Source organism: Colias eurytheme, chromosome 1 (genome assembly GCF_061535395.1).
Source record: "Colias eurytheme isolate Ceu_HAF_F1 chromosome 1, ilColEury1 Martin Lab GWU primary, whole genome shotgun sequence".
Lineage (NCBI taxonomy): Eukaryota > Metazoa > Arthropoda > Insecta > Lepidoptera > Pieridae > Colias > Colias eurytheme.
The window spans coordinates 2978695-2994662 of NC_142980.1; the positions used below are offsets into that span (position 1 = coordinate 2978695).

General features: G+C 34.6%; 2 protein-coding genes across 2 annotated transcripts in view; both read left to right on the forward strand.

Moving 5' to 3' along the window:
* Positions 1-15968, forward strand: part of LOC149910919 (uncharacterized) — a 28834-nt gene that overhangs the window by 514 nt on the left and 12352 nt on the right. Inside the window, exons 2-8 of the mRNA XM_090120518.1 lie at positions 5718-5835; positions 6755-6891; positions 8876-8977; positions 9937-9978; positions 10450-10469; positions 11358-11490; positions 12757-12939. Coding sequence (XP_089976644.1) covers positions 5718-5835; positions 6755-6891; positions 8876-8977; positions 9937-9978; positions 10450-10469; positions 11358-11490; positions 12757-12939 — 735 coding nt within the window. The remainder of the gene's footprint in view (positions 1-5717; positions 5836-6754; positions 6892-8875; positions 8978-9936; positions 9979-10449; positions 10470-11357; positions 11491-12756; positions 12940-15968) is intronic.
* LOC149910920 (uncharacterized) lies at positions 25-1285 on the forward strand. Its single transcript, XM_090106470.1, has 2 exons — positions 25-420; positions 638-1285. Exons 1-2 carry the CDS (start codon positions 25-27, stop codon positions 860-862), a joined length of 621 nt encoding a protein of 206 aa, XP_089962596.1. The 3' UTR covers positions 863-1285.

The window sequence follows — 15968 nt, forward strand, 5'->3', positions numbered from 1 at the left end:
ATTCATATTATGGCACAAGTCACTATGATGGACACAGTGAAGCAATCCATGGTTGATATGACAGTTGCTTTTAATGCACGTTTGGAAGAATTCCAACAGCAACTTGAAGGTATTAAGTCCCCAGCTACTGCGTCTTCAAGCCCTTCGGCAAAATTATCAGCAGAATTTGACGTGTTTCGTACATTTGTTATTACATCTCTCAAATGCTTAACTACACAAGTTGAAGTCCTGTCAAATCTTTATGAAAAGCAAGAAATGCAGAGGCGGAGGAAGATGTTACTAATTCATGGTGTCCCGGAACAAACCAAGGAAGATGCAGTATCCACTGTAGTTAAGGTCATAAGTAACAACTTGGATTTACCAGAGATTGATCCTAATGCCATATCTCTCTGTCATCGCCTTGGTCGAGCCACTAAGAGCGTATACGCACTATGCGGGTAGCCGCATTGCGGGTAGCCGTCCGGCTGACCGCAAGCACAATTATGTACGTAATATTCATTTCTATGCGCACTGCGATGCGGCTACCGCAGACCGCACAGTAAGCATAGAAATGAATATTATGTACATAATTGTGCCTGCGGTCAGCCGGACGGCTACCCGCAATGCGGCTACCCGCATAGTGCATATACGCTCTAAGGGTAAGCCACGGCCTATTCTTATAAAGCTGCATAATATTTCTTTGAGGGACAAGATTTGGTATGGTAAAACAGGATTTAAAGGCTCTGATTACACTTTATCGGAATTTTTAACAAAAAGAAGACATTCCTTATTTATGGCTGCTCGTGAAAAATTTGGTGTTACAAAATGTTGGACGGCTAATGGAAACATTATGGTAGTGGCTCCTGATGGCACGCGTCGTTGAATAGCTACTCAGGCCAATCTGGATGAGTTGTCTGCGGTGGTCGCTTCTTCCTCTGGGGCTGAACCGCAACGCCAATTGGAGTCGAAGAAGCCACTTTCTGCAGCTCAACAATCTCGTAGGAATCCCAAGACTAAGTAATAGTAATTGGGAACTATATTTTCTATCACCAAAATTTATATTTGTCATCAAGTTGTATCACCTAATAAATAGATCTATCACCACGAAATATTTTCGTTCTCAGATAAACAAAAATTGTTCCCAGGTATGAATTATCAAATTAATGTTAATATATGTGTCAAATAAGAGATCGATAACCAATAAAATTATATTGCATTACATGAATATAAACTTCGTTCTTTTAATACTTAACAGTTTTGTTACTTAAATAATAGCTCTGTGCTCAGAATGGTAGATCTGTCACCAAATAAATCGATTACACAGCTCAACAAAAAAACAATTTTTTTTTGTTGCCCTGGATATTTCTACAGATTTATATAATTCAAGTACCCAGTTTGCGAATGTAACCATTAAAATTATTTAATTGGCTCTAGTTTTTTTTTAATTTGGATTTTCATATATTAAATTTTCTTACGGCCCTTCAGAATACGGGTTAATAACAAGTGTTTATTTTTTTGGTGAATTACGTTTTCTGCACATTAATTCGCTCAGACATAACCCTATTCTATAAAACTGGCTGTAGAATATCAGAATAATAAAAGATTTTTGGAAAAAAAATCATTTTTATGAACAACAATGTTCGGTTTGTACTGAGTTGAAGAAACCTAGTAGCACTTGGTCAGCAAAGTGGATAGACCGTATACGAAATTCAATTGATGTTTTTATTAATAGAATTAGACAAAGCAAATTAATTAGGAATAATTAATAAATATGAGAATTTAGGCCTTTGAGGGAATCTAGAAGTATAAGAAGAATACCCGACGGCCCTACAGGACGGGCGTGTCGAAAATTGATAAAAGATGGAAATTTAACAAAATTTTATGACTGATACTGAATGTCAATTATGGATAGATATAGTATTGGTAAATTTAAGGTAAATTTAAAACAAAAAATTATAAAGAAATCGCAAAACAGTTGTTAAAAAACTTCATTATTTTATGAGCAATTACGAACATGAAGCTACACTTTCCCCACAGTCTCCTGGATAGATATCCAGTAAATCTGCGAAATTTCTGCGAGAAACAGGAAGAACGCATCGAAAAAGAAGTAAAAATTATGGAATAAAGGTATCAGGGTATATGGGATCGTCACATGATGGCAGATTACTGATGGTCCATAACAAAACTATTGTCCCAAAATTAAATAAGAAGAGAAGCTTATAAAATCTATTTCCTTGTACTATTTCATAAGTTTTAATGATTTTTCTCTATTTTTATATCCATTTGAATTAATTAAATACTAAAACAAAACAATAAGTAAAACTTTGTAATAAATAAATGATGTTAAACAAATATACCATCTATTTCATGCTGCGCTTTAGAGTCTAATAAGAAAATTAGGATTAAAAAAAAACTAGAGCCAATCTACCAAAACCATTAATAGTTTTATATATAATATGCATTAAATTATTCGAAACCACTTTCACATCCAGGGCAACAAAATCATTGTTGACCAGTGTTATCGATCCCTGACTGCGACTCCTTTTTATTTGATATTTTGTCACCAATACAGTAGTAACATTTTATTTCGTTCAGATATTAAATTAATAGTATTCGTTACCAATTTAATACATCAATTTATAATTTTAATGAAAAAATGATCAAAGGGGCGGAGACAAATTGGCGCGCTTTAAAAATTGATTATTTTAACTTTAATTAAGTGTTTTATCTACAATTATGCTAGCCATAAGCCAGCTATTTTAAACCAGCGCTGATTGTTCAGTGGTAATTATTGTAAACAATAAATATTGATTATTTTGACTATAATAATTGTTTTATTTACTACTATGCACTGCTAAAAATTTTATTTAAATATAATTTATACTACCAGTGTAAAGTTAGAAACTTGGGAAGTTAAGTAGCAGAATCTTTTGGTTGAAACGATGATGACAACCCTAATTTTTTATTTGAACTTAATGCTATTTTCTAGTAACATAATATGATTTATTGGTGATCTCTTTAAATTAGTTTGCTTAAATACTTATTTGGACACACCTATTATAATACATACAAAAACATTTATTTGGTACTAAACCTTATATCTCAGGATTTTAGGTGATTTATTGTGGAACTGATTTTGCATTGTTTGGTGACTACATTTTGGTGACAGATCTACTATTTTGAGGACAAACCCTATTATTTAAGAAACACAAAACTAATTAAATTGGTGATAGCTTAAATGATACCCATAGTAATTGTCTCTTATATTTTAGATGAACTTTACCTATCTGCATATACTATTAATATTTGTTCCCAACTTAACAATTTAAATTTAAAAATCCAATTTAAATTACCGGTCTTTGATTTTTATTATTTACATACACGTTTCGCCTAAAGGTCTAAGTTATAAATTATAATGTAACTATTCTTTTTATATGAGTACTTAACTTTTATGATTAGCATTATAGAATTAGTTTTTAAGGTACCCACTGTTTGTATCATTTTAAATCTAACTTGTTTACATTCGATAATGTCAAATGTCAACTCAGACTTGACCGTTATCTATTGCTGTTCCGACTACAAGTCTTTTGGTTTGTGTTACTTGCTTTTATGATTGATTAATTATTTTTATAACGATACTAGCGGTCCGCCCCGGCTTCGCCCGTGGTACATATTTACGTTTTCTCTACATAAAAACCATCCTCGTACTTCAAGGAATATAATAAAAAAAGAATTATCGAAATCAGTTCAGCCGTTCTCGAGTTATGCGCTTACCAACACATTTTGCGATTCATTTTTATATATAAGATTATTTTTTATTTGTTTTCTTTTGTCTTAGTTTAGCTAAAGTCTTTATTTTTTTTTATGTTGTAAGTGGATTATTGCTGCCGCCTGCCGTCTTCTAGATAGGCTAGTGGTACAAGGGATTAGCAATTTAAGAAACTTAATTCTATTTTTAATTAGTTTATCTTATATATTATACTCATCTTTTAATATATTATATATTTTATTATTATTTATTTATTTATCTACTACTTATCTATAATATTATATTGCATACATAAAATATTGCACATTTTGCCATGTCAAGTGTTGAAATTGATAGTGATGGAACTTTTTATTCTTTTGCATCCGACGATAAAGACGGTGATAGCAGTTTTCACAGTACATCCTATTCTCCTCTATGTGATACTCTTACTTCCTATTTTACTCCTTTCCCAAATAATTTCAATGTTGTGCATATTAATACGCAGAGTATTCCGGCACACTACTCAGATCTGTTAGAATCCTTTGAAACTCCTCACATCCATGCCATACTCATTTCTGAATCGTGGCTTATACCTTGCATCCCTTCCAGCTCCTACTCCTTACCTGGATTCCACCTCATCCGCAACGACCGTGAAGGTAAAACTGGCGGTGGCGTTGCAATCTATCTTCGCTCACACATTCCTTACTCTATCCTAAACTCCTCTCCTCAACCTCCGCAAGCCGATGCAGCTGAACATCTGCTGCTTGAGGTAACCCTCTCCCACACAAAAATACTTCTCGGTGTTTTTTATAGTCCTCATCTTTCCTTTGATTATTTTGATAAATTTGACATTATCCTTGACCGATTCACTCCCCTTTATGATCACACCATCTTAATGGGTGACTTTAATACCTGCCTCCTTAAATCCGACGCACGTGCGCATAAGCTATGTTCCATTGTCAACTCCTTTAACTTACACATACTCCCTCTCAATCCCACGCATTTTTTTCCAAATTGTGCCCCTTCCCTTCTTGACCTAATACTTGTTTCCTCTCCCGATAAGATCTCTAGGTTTGGACAGTGTCCAGCTGAGGGATTCTCCTATCATGACCTCTTATTTGTTTCCTATAAAATCCTAAGCCTAAACCTAAAATTATCCTACAGCGCAATTTTAGTGGTATTGATCTAGATCGTCTTATTGCAGATGCATCCGAGATCTTCAATAACCTCGTCATAGGCCTTTTTGATAGACACGCTCCGTTGCGACCTATTAAACTTAAACACCTGCCCGCTCCTTGGTTGACCGAGGAAATTAAAGTACTGTTAGCAGCAAAGGCCAAGGCTAAATACAAGCTCAGATCTGACAATAGTGAGATACTTCGGGAGAAGTTCAAAAAAATTCGAAATCGTTGCAATACACTATGTAGAGATGCACAGAGACGCCATATTCACAAATCGGTCGAGGACGGCGACTCTGCTAAAGTTTGGAAATTCCTTAGATCCCTTGGTATTGGCAAATCCTCAAATAATTCCTTACCTTCATGCGTAAACTTGGATAGTCCCAATACGCATTTCTCTTCTCATGTTAATAATTTCGACGCTAAAGTTAAACAGCGTACTTTAAATAGAATTACCTCTGACGCTGTTCCTTTGCATCCTCCGTTCAAGTTTAGTCAATTTTCTGATTGTGATGTTAAGAAGAACATATTAGCGATCAGCTCAAAAGCTTGGATTTAGCCAATTTTGCTAAATAAAGAATGAAAATATTCATTCTTAAAAGATTTGCTGCATAGTCAGTTTGAAAAAAATCGTTTTTTGGATTTGGCCAATTTTGATACCAAAGCACCTGTAATTGGAATCTTTAATATTTAATATTAAAGATTCCAATTACTCAAACTACCAAAGTTGCTTAGTGCTGCAATGTTATCATGACTACTTATACAATTAAAAGTTTTACTAAAAGAGAAACTTACAAATCTCTATATTGTAGAGCACAGTACTGGAACTCAAAGAAAAAATCCGGGAGCTTATGGGTGTAGAAGTGGACATGCAACGGTTGATATTCTGCGGCAGAGTTTTACAAGATGAAAAAAGAGTCGCCGATTACAGTAAGTATTATTGTTACGTGATGTTAAGTTTTCAGATCACAATAAGTTTTATAGTATTATAAAAAAAAATCCAAAAGTGCACGCCTCATAATTTTTTTTAATAATTATTTATTAATTATTATTTTTGTTTATTTAATAACAATTAAACCACATCGAATCAGACCCTGAAAAATGAAAGGGTTCTATTCCTGAGCATACTCAAGCGTAAGAGAAAAAAAAAGACTCGATTAGTAAAGTATTTCGGTCACTATCGTGTTAACAAGAAAATCCTCCGCACATACAGACACACGGACGTCCAAGACAGAACTTTTTTAAACTGTTTTTTAACTAGTTTAAATAACAAAAATGACATCAAAAATATCATGAACGTTAAAAATAGTGTTTTTTCTTAATATGTGTGTGTATGTATTATCTTACAAGTGCAATGTATGATACATAAAGACATTTTAAGTTTGAAAAATCAGATGTTTTGCGCGAAGTGACAGTAGTACCCACCTCAACGCTTCGCTTATGAGGCGTGCAAAAGTTCAGCAAATGTGCAGTTCTAACAAAACGAAATATGTAATATATTATTCTATGTCGTCGTTACTAGGTTACGTTGTTGAATTTTGTTGAACTGTCAAATGTTGCCTATTAAAATGGCCCTACTATAGTAGCTAGACTATATTTATTCCCACTGCAAGGATAAAGTTCTTGACCCTATGAGGATTTAATTCATAATCCACAAAGTTTAGAGGGAACTCCTCTTAGTCATGCCGGTTCTCTCACGATTCCTTCATCACTTGGAGCAGTAGTAAAGTGGAAAATGTCCACATAAATGGGAAAAAGCTTTATATCCACGTTCGTCGGCGACAATTCTTATCGATCCGCCAAAATATTCAAGCGCGAGCTACTCAACGGTGAATTATTGTCGCTATAGAGGTGGAGGGGAAGGTGGTGCACATGGTGGAAAGAGCGCCAGGTTGTCTTCACAGCTCGCAGCGACCAAACCCGCCCGCCGGGCCCAACATCGACCCGAGTGAGACGACTTCCTCGATACAGCAACAAGAATATCTGGTGAGTGTTTCTGTTAATCCAAACTGATACTTCTTCTAGAAGCACTTTTGAATCGATTTGGATAGCAGTATCTATGGAGAAAAACTGACAAGAAACTCTATAGTTGCTCTTTTTTAAAATCATGTCAATATTACATATTTTTAATTTCACATAACTATGACTATTGTTTTCCACACTGTATGTTAAGCTATCAATAATGAAAAAATAAGGGTTTTTTTTGCCTCTTTCGACAGATCATTTCGTGTAACAAGATTTCAAGAGGAGGTGACTTTAATAATAACAATAATCGTTTCTAATAATAAAGTGATGTGTCTCGTGTGGGGAATGAATTATAAATCTGTTTCGCTGATCGATTTTCTTTAGGTATAACTAGTCACTTAGTCAGACTTCGTTGTATACTTATTAGAATCCAGGGTCCCTCGAAGCTACGGTCACGCGTTCACTATAACTATAAAATTGCTGGATTCCAAATATCTTTTTTTTTTAAATTGATATTGCCTTTAAACGAATGTCTTTGTGTTTATATACTGTACAGTAGCAGCCATTTAGTTAAAATATTATCTATCAAGATCTATCATGATCAATTATTTGACTAGAAAGACTGAAGAAAGAAATCTCTAGTATCTGGCTAGCGACTAATAAAAACGGTTGCCCTGTGAATTTCAGGAATCTCTAGCATCCCGCATGCGGGCCCTTATCGTCTAATCTATACGAATATTATAAAGCTGAAGAGTTTGTTTGTTTGAACGCGCTAATCTCAGGAACTACTGGTCCGATTTGAAAAATTCTTTCAGTGTTAGATAGCCCATTTATCGAGGAAGGCTATAGACTATATATCATCACGCTAAGACCAACAGAAGCAGAGTCACGCGGGTGAAACCGTGGAGCGCAGCTAGTATCTATATAAGCTTAGATTTTTATGCATTTTTTTAATGGATAGAATGGTTCTAGCGGTATTTTTGTTATATTAGTTCAGTTTTAAATACCACGGGCGGATTGCTATGTAATTGATATACAGGGTGGCCCATTAGTCGTTTGAATTGTAAATTTCGAATAAAATACAAAAGGCGCGCGTGAGTGGCGCACGCGGTGCGTGGGGAGTACCGACTATTCCTGGGAATTTTGTCGCCATGGAGTATTTCACCGGTGTGGACCGTGCGTTTTGTGTGCACGAGTTTTATCGAAACAATGTTTCGGCTACCATTGCGCGGCGTAAATTTCGAGAATAAAGCAACTTATTTACGCAACTTTAAAGACAATCCAAGTGTTCAAACGATTAAGAAATGGGTTATTTAGTTCGAAGAGAGTGGTTCGACGTTGGATAAACAACGTTCAGGTCATCACAGAAGGAAGAAAACATCGATGTAGTGAAACACTCAATTCGTGAAAATCCCACCCAGTCTACTCGTAAGCGTTCCAGTGCATTGACCGAGAACTTTTTTACACAAGAATTGCAGAATTTTTCAGGCTTCAATATGCAGACCTGATTTCAACAAGATGGAGCAACCGCACATACCTCTAACGTCGCTATGCCGGTCGTCCGTCAACTTTTCCCTAGTAAAGTGATCTCTCGAAGAGGAGATATTCCTTGGCCACCACGTAGTCCAGATCTGACCCCAATGGACTTTTTCTTATGGGGTTATCTTAAGACTAAAGTGTACGAAACCAACCCGCGGTCAATTGACGCCCTGAAGGAAAATATCCAAAGAGAAATGGCAAACATTACAGAGCTTACTTGCCGCGCAAAGATGGATAATTTTAAACGTCGCTTACAGGAGTGCCGCGATCGTAACGGATTACATTTAGATGATGTAATTTTCAAAAAATAATTCCCGTTTTATAAGGATTATAACAAAATAAAAACCTTTTTCATAATGTCATTAGTTTTTTTTTATTTTTTTTACATTTCAAGGGACTTATGGGCCACCCTGTATTATATTACAATTGATAAATGGGTGTATTTATCGAATGATTTTGTTAACAGTTCTCACCAAATCACTCGCCCACAATGACGAGACTATTGAACCTCAAGACGCTGCTCAGGACTATACGCACTTCCATCAAAGCTTGCAAAGTGATAGATCCGGTAAGTTTCTATATTTATCAATCATCCTCATCATCATATCATTATTTATGTTCCTGCTGCTGGGACACGGACCTCCTATGAGGGTACAGGCCATAATCCACCACGCTGGCCAAGTGCGGGCAGATGTCACATATCGTTGAACTTTTTCGATTCTCAATGTATTGCTTGCACGTTCACCTGGGTTTTTATTTTCGCGTAAATCTAAATGTAATTATAATATATACATATTTATCAACAAGCAGAGTAAGATACTCTCAGTTAAAAACCTAAGATTGTATCAATAATCATGGATTGAACTACATACTTTCCAGTAGCCGGATAAAAAACAGTAATTAGATTTGGCGCGTAATTTAAAATGTTACGGCGTTTTCAAATCAGTTACTGTCAGATACCTTTAAAAAGGTACCGTGGGCGTTTATGTCATGAAGTTGGATAACATCTTGGGCCCGTACAACTATCGAGCTGCATGCCTTTTAATCTGGGCGTTACGAGGCTAGGGGATATATTATAGTACCTATAAGATACTGGTATATTTTATTGAAGTTTGGCCCTTGACTCACATATGGCATATTATGTTTCCATTGCTGGAACACGGGCGCCAAGGCGCAGGCGCAGGTTGGCAGATGTCACACGTCGATTCTTCAGCATGTATCACGATGTTTTCTTCACTGTTTCGTTTAATTGTAATTATTAACTATGTACTAGCCGCTCGTCCCTGCTCACCCAGGGTTAAAACGAAATAAAATATAGCCATTGTCACTCCTACGTAAGTACGTACTGTCCTAATGATGTAGCTTTCTATTAACGAAAACATCATTAAAATCGATCCAGCTCTATTGAAGCCTATTCAATACAAACAAACAAACATAAAAATCTTTCCTCTTTATAATGTAAGTGTAGATGTGTTGATTGATTGTTAATTGAAACGACATTACTTAATTATATAAAATATTTCCTAGGATACTCCTGATAGCGAAAGTGACAGCGAAGAATCAGATGAGGTGAGTTACCTATTTTTTAATACTTTTTCATTTGTTACACGCAAAAATCACTGAACAGATTTAGATGATACTTTAAAGTGATGTAGCTTATGTACCATTTATAACACATAAGTTATAGAATTACTTGCTTATGTAATTTAGTTTGTCAAAAATATATATTTTTTTTTTTGTAAAACTTTGGAGTTCCAATATTCTATTACTGATTCTATATTATACGCAATATAATTCGGATATAATTTTCTCGTGCCTCTTTGATAAATAACGAATCGAACACTGGGCCATGAAGAATTAATTAATGAACACCCACTTATTCAAGTAGCTTAGCAACGCGAAGTTTTTACGGATTATGTTGTCTATCCATTGCTATTGAACGATTTTGCCTGTCACTAGGCACTTCAATAGTTTCTTTTGTAAATTATTTTCTAGTAATTTCTACTACTAATATTAATTTTATCATTTTGTTTCCTACAGGAAGAAGCATATGGACCCACGTAAGTTGATAAACCGTTGTTATATTAAGATTTATATGTATTAATAATAATCTATCTAATATTATATATATATATATATATATATATATATATATATATATATATAATTCATTCATAATAACAAAAAAAACAATTTTATTCTTGGCCATATCGAGATGATCTTTTAGTTCGATTCCATTAAGAAAAAAACATATATCTGGCAGGATATAGTTATAATATTCAGATATAGGTGACTGAACTTCCATACCGGATTTTCTAATAGATGTGCATTTGTTGTGCTAGTTAAGCTGCCATTGCATATTATTATGAAAATGTCTTCGTACAGTCCATTGCTTAAATATCGCAATTTGTATGATAAAAATCATTTGATTTTTCGCTCTTAATACTTTCATAATTCAAGTACTGAATAATTGTGTACAAGAGTATCGCGAATCGATTTGATTGGTTCTTATTGCCTAGCAATATAATTGTTGCCAGGCAGTAAACTGTTTTGTAAGTTCTTGGTTATTTTTATCGCGATGGAATGAATACCTTTCATAAAAGATAAACAGGGAATTTTGTTACATTTTTTTTTAATCCTTTTGCGCTTATTAGAGCTTATTTTTATCGATGTTCTCGAAAAGAACGATATTTCTTAATTCAATAATAAAATAATCTTTAACTAGTTCGATTATATTAAATCAAACGTGTGTCACACTTAGTGATTTAAAAAAACGCATAAAAAATCAATGATTCTTAAAATTACAGACGAGGTACGAGATGTAGCATTTTTTTTGACTGATCCCCTAGATTTTCACCATAAATTTAACATATAAGTATAATTTCTCAAACTATCCCACATTTTCATCGATTTTTCATATGAAGTCTCACCACGAACCCCCTCACCAGGGCCAGGAACGAGGCGCACTCGCGGCCTGAATACCTCGCGGACCTCTCGGACCAGTTACGCTTCCTTGAGGAGCAGTTCGAGCCGTACAGGGAGCGGTACATGATGTGCCTGCGAGAGGCGGACGATCCGACGGTGAGTACTCTTGTACATAAACATGTGTTTTTACAGGAAATGACAGTTTCGGATCCTACCGTTGCCATTCCTTTGTTCCCATAGTAATTTGTTTTTAATTTTTTTTTTTTGTAAATTGTCACTTTAGAGTAGGCATGCCATTTACTTAGGTCCTATAGTGGACATTTGCAATGACCCTATTTCTGCAAATATTGATGTGTGGTATGAGGTCCTGGAGTGGGCATTTTACAAAGGCCCTACTTCGGCAAATGTTGATGGGTGGTGGTGATCATTTACCCTCAGGCGAACAACCAGTTTGGTTTTCCGCTCTAACATTAAAAAGGAAGGCGCGGATGCAATATGGCGCGGGTTTCTCGTCATCCGCCATCTCTTACAACATGGAACTACTAAAATATAATTACATTCCTAACATGGCTACCATCCGGGCGCCATTACAGTTTGTGACTTTGTTTTATAAAATGTAGACATGTCATTACACAAACTATAGTAGAGCCATTTTAATAGGCAACATTTGACAGTTCAACAAAATTCATCAACGTAACCTAGTAACGACGACATAGAATAATATGATATTTCGTTTTGTTAGAACTGCACATTTGCGTAACTTTTTTCAATTACGATTACCTACATATTTATAATAATAATGACCGACACAAGTAATTTTAAGATTTGATTTTACTGATAAACCATTCTAAACATAATAAACAATTTCTGATTTAAAGAACTGACGTCGCTACAATTTTGTGTCAATAAGTAAACCTTTTTCCTTTTTAAATACCAGAGACGTTACTCTAAAAATCGAATTCTGACATCTAGAATCGAATGCATTGATTACTTGTGAATAAAAATCATCATAAATTAATAAATGCGTTGTGTTTTTTTTTAAATTATGTATTATACTTGTCTTATTTTGCTCCTTAAATTTACGAAAAAAAGTATATTACTGGGACAGGGATTCGCCTGATGAATTTTAAAATTGACATAAAGTTCGATTGACAAATGATTCAAGTCCGTATCGATTAATTCACTTAAATCGATGTTTTTAAGCAGGTTACCTCTCTTCGAAGATAAAATTGATAGACGTCAAATGTTACCTAATAAATTGGCTCGACTATAGTAATTATATTGAGTCTGGACTCTGGACTTTATACGAAACGATTAGTTTTTGAGATTGTTATATTTTATCAAATAATATATTTTTTTAACTAACATTTTTATATATTATGATGCAATTGCGATGTTTTTTTAACTAACATTTTTTTTCAGATCACATTAAGCGAGCGTACCCTGCAACGCCGCCAGCGTCTAGCGGACAAGGTTCGAGCGGTGTTCCACAACCTCAGCCACGCACACCATCTTTTGAGCGACTTCAACTTGCTACTGTCCCACAATGGATCCCGACTCACGTCTGAGATGCTCGTCGAGAATCGACCAATGTCACCACTTCGTGTAAGTGTTTGTTGCTATTTTTATTCTAAAGCCGGCAAACAACATTGCGGTTCGCCTGGTGGAACGCGATCAACATCGCCCATGCTTCCTTTTAATAGGAAATGGAAACAGACTGGATTGCTGAAGGAGATCAAAGATGAGGAAAACGATGGGCGCTCTCGAAGTCTCCAACTCTTCGCGCGAATTACAATAGAAGTCATAGTTACTTAGTTTTTAGTAGCATACTATTTGACGATGTTTTCCTGTGGAGGTGTTCAACCTTTCCCGGTGCTAGCTGACACAATTCGTGCCGCAGTGAACTCGGATTCCCTCAAAGAAAGCACTAGGTATGCTGCGCGGTTTCATCCGTATTCGAACCCGCGGGAAGAATCAGTATATCTATACCTCTTGTGTTATTTTTATATATAACCTGTATTACTGTAAAGTTTAATTTAAATCCGATCAGTAGCTTTTTCGTAAAAGAGTAACAAACATCCGTCCATACTCACAATCTTTCGCATTCCAAATATTAGTAGGATGTATAATTCAAAATAAAGTCTATTAAAAATTTAAATTAAGAGTTGCAATTTTTTTGACGTGTATGTCGGATTATAGACCAGGGTAGATAATTTTTGAAACAAAAAAAATCGCAGTAGGATGTAACCCATTAGAAAAGGAGGGGAATATGATAAAAATAAAAGGAAAAATAAATTACGGTCAATCCGAGTTCGGGAAGTGGGAGGGGGGAGCTTTTAAGAGAAAAAAATGGTTTCTCTCGATTTCCGACAAAACTACAAGTCCTACGGAAAAAAGTTCAATGGCAAAGTGTAGGTAATAAAAAGATCTACAACTTTTTTATTTACAATTTTTACACATAACTTCACAATTTAGGTGAAAAATTAAAAAAACCAAGTTTTTGGTTTTTTATTTTTATCTACTTCAAAATTTTTTTTTGTACGAAATTTGGTGGAAACTTACTTTATTATGTCCCAAATACACTGTAATTTATTTGATTGAAAATATTTATTATTTCGCCTTATTTTGAATTAATACCAAAAAAACAACCTAATTTTCAATGGAAAACTCACCCGTCAAAATATCAGCTTTTTTCTATTTTTAAAGGCTTCTACCCTGGTGTATTAGTATAAGCTTAACTTTAAATTCATATGGTCGAGGCTTGCATCCCGCGGCCGCCATTTTGTTCTGGCCTAAGTTTGAATACCGGGGCCGCCATTTTGTAATGAGCAAGGCCGGCATCGCGCAGCCGTAATCTTGCTATAGGCTAAGGACGGGCCTGGCGTCGTGCATGTGCCATTTTCTTTAGGACTAGGCTTACATCCCGCGACCGCCATTTTGATATGAGCTAGGCCGGCATCGCACAGCCGACAATGGGCTAACATCCCGCGGACGCCATCTTGGTGAAATCGCTTCTATCGAGATCGCGGCTGCGCTTTGTTTCCTGAACTTGCAATCCCACAGAAAATGTGGTAGGTCATATTATTACTTTATGCCGTAAACTGGAAATTAAAAAAAGTGGAATAACCTTATGTACATATTTTCGATTCAAATTACAGTTCGATTATAGGATAATTATACAAGTAAAAGATATTAAATAGATTTGGTTCTTGTACGTAGCCTTTCATGAACCGGGTCAAATATCCGATAAGGACGAAACATTAGCTTTACTTTGCTATTTTTATGCAGAATATTCGAACTTTTTTCGAAATTTCGGAACAATCCTCAAAAAATACGATAAAAAAAAATTCATTAAAACTGACTTAATAATAATAAAAAAAAAATCAGTTAAAAAATCTTTTATAAGATTGGTGTAATGATTTTTGAGATAACTTGTCAAAATTTTACAATTTTTTTTGTATAAAGTTGTAGACTATACTTTGCTACAAATAATGACTTGTCAAATTTTGTGTGATTGCTAGTTAAGTAGACTTGTGAACTTTGCACTTATTTTTCAAGATGACGGCCGTGGTAAAAGTTCACCTCTCAAATTAAGTCAAACTTGAACTAATCCACTACACATAAAAAAACTGAACTTATGTTATTTGCGAAACGCAGCGTCGAGAAAAGTTAAATTAACGCCCAAAATGATTGTCTTTCTGTTTGCTATTTTGTCTTTATATCTCCCGCACGGCCAATTTTATTTGTTATCTTAATCTCAAATTGATACAGTGCAATCTGTAAATATTTTTTTCTGAACCCCTTTACTGATATTGGTGGTAGGAAATCCATAGGGCTAACAACCATAAACATATGTTATGGACGCTGAAGGCTATTTAATGTACCTAAATTATTTATAATGCTTGATATTTGTATTATACATATTATATTCAATAATTATTTTAAACCAGAATTTACAATACATGTATGTAGGTATACCTACTAAATTATTTTTAAAATGATAAATTAAATTAAATTAAAAAACACAAAATATGCAAAAATAAATTAAAATTATTATTATACGAGCATAGAACCTCCTCCTTTTTGTTTTAGGATGAAAAAGAAAATAGTTTGACAGGCTTAGTGCTTGACAAAGTGGTGACGTCACGTATCGATAAAAATACAATAATTATAATATCTATCTTTTTCTTCCCAAATATTTACGTAATTATGCACATAAATTTAAACAAGATTTTTGTAAGGTTTTCATTTTTTTAGATTTTTTTGCTCTTCTAGATTGCGTAAAAAATAGATGCGATCTTTATACAGACTGGACTCCTAATAGTGACTATTTGTAGCTATCATTTTGGTAGAAAATATGTCAACATAATTTAAAACTCATGCTGCCATAGATATAGAAATTAACAAATAGTCTCTTTCTAACTTATAGTCAGATACGGTATTTACAAATATATTTATTGAAAGGGCTACAAACTGAAACAAGCGATATTTATTTCATGTGAATCATTGACATCACTTTTTTTCACACATCGAAAATATTACCAACACATATAACATGTTTCTATACTATGTATCTTTGTCATTCAAAATCTGTGGATGTGTCACCCGCTACTATCGATCCCCCTCAATACCCT

Coding starts and splice junctions, on each gene's coding strand:
- LOC149910920 (XM_090106470.1), top strand. CDS start 25: ATGATGGACACAGTGAAGCAATCCATGGTTGATATGACAGTTGCTTTT. Junction 421..637: donor TTGGTCGAGCCACTAAGAGC/GTATACGCACTA, acceptor ATACGCTCTAAG/GGTAAGCCACGGCCTATTCT.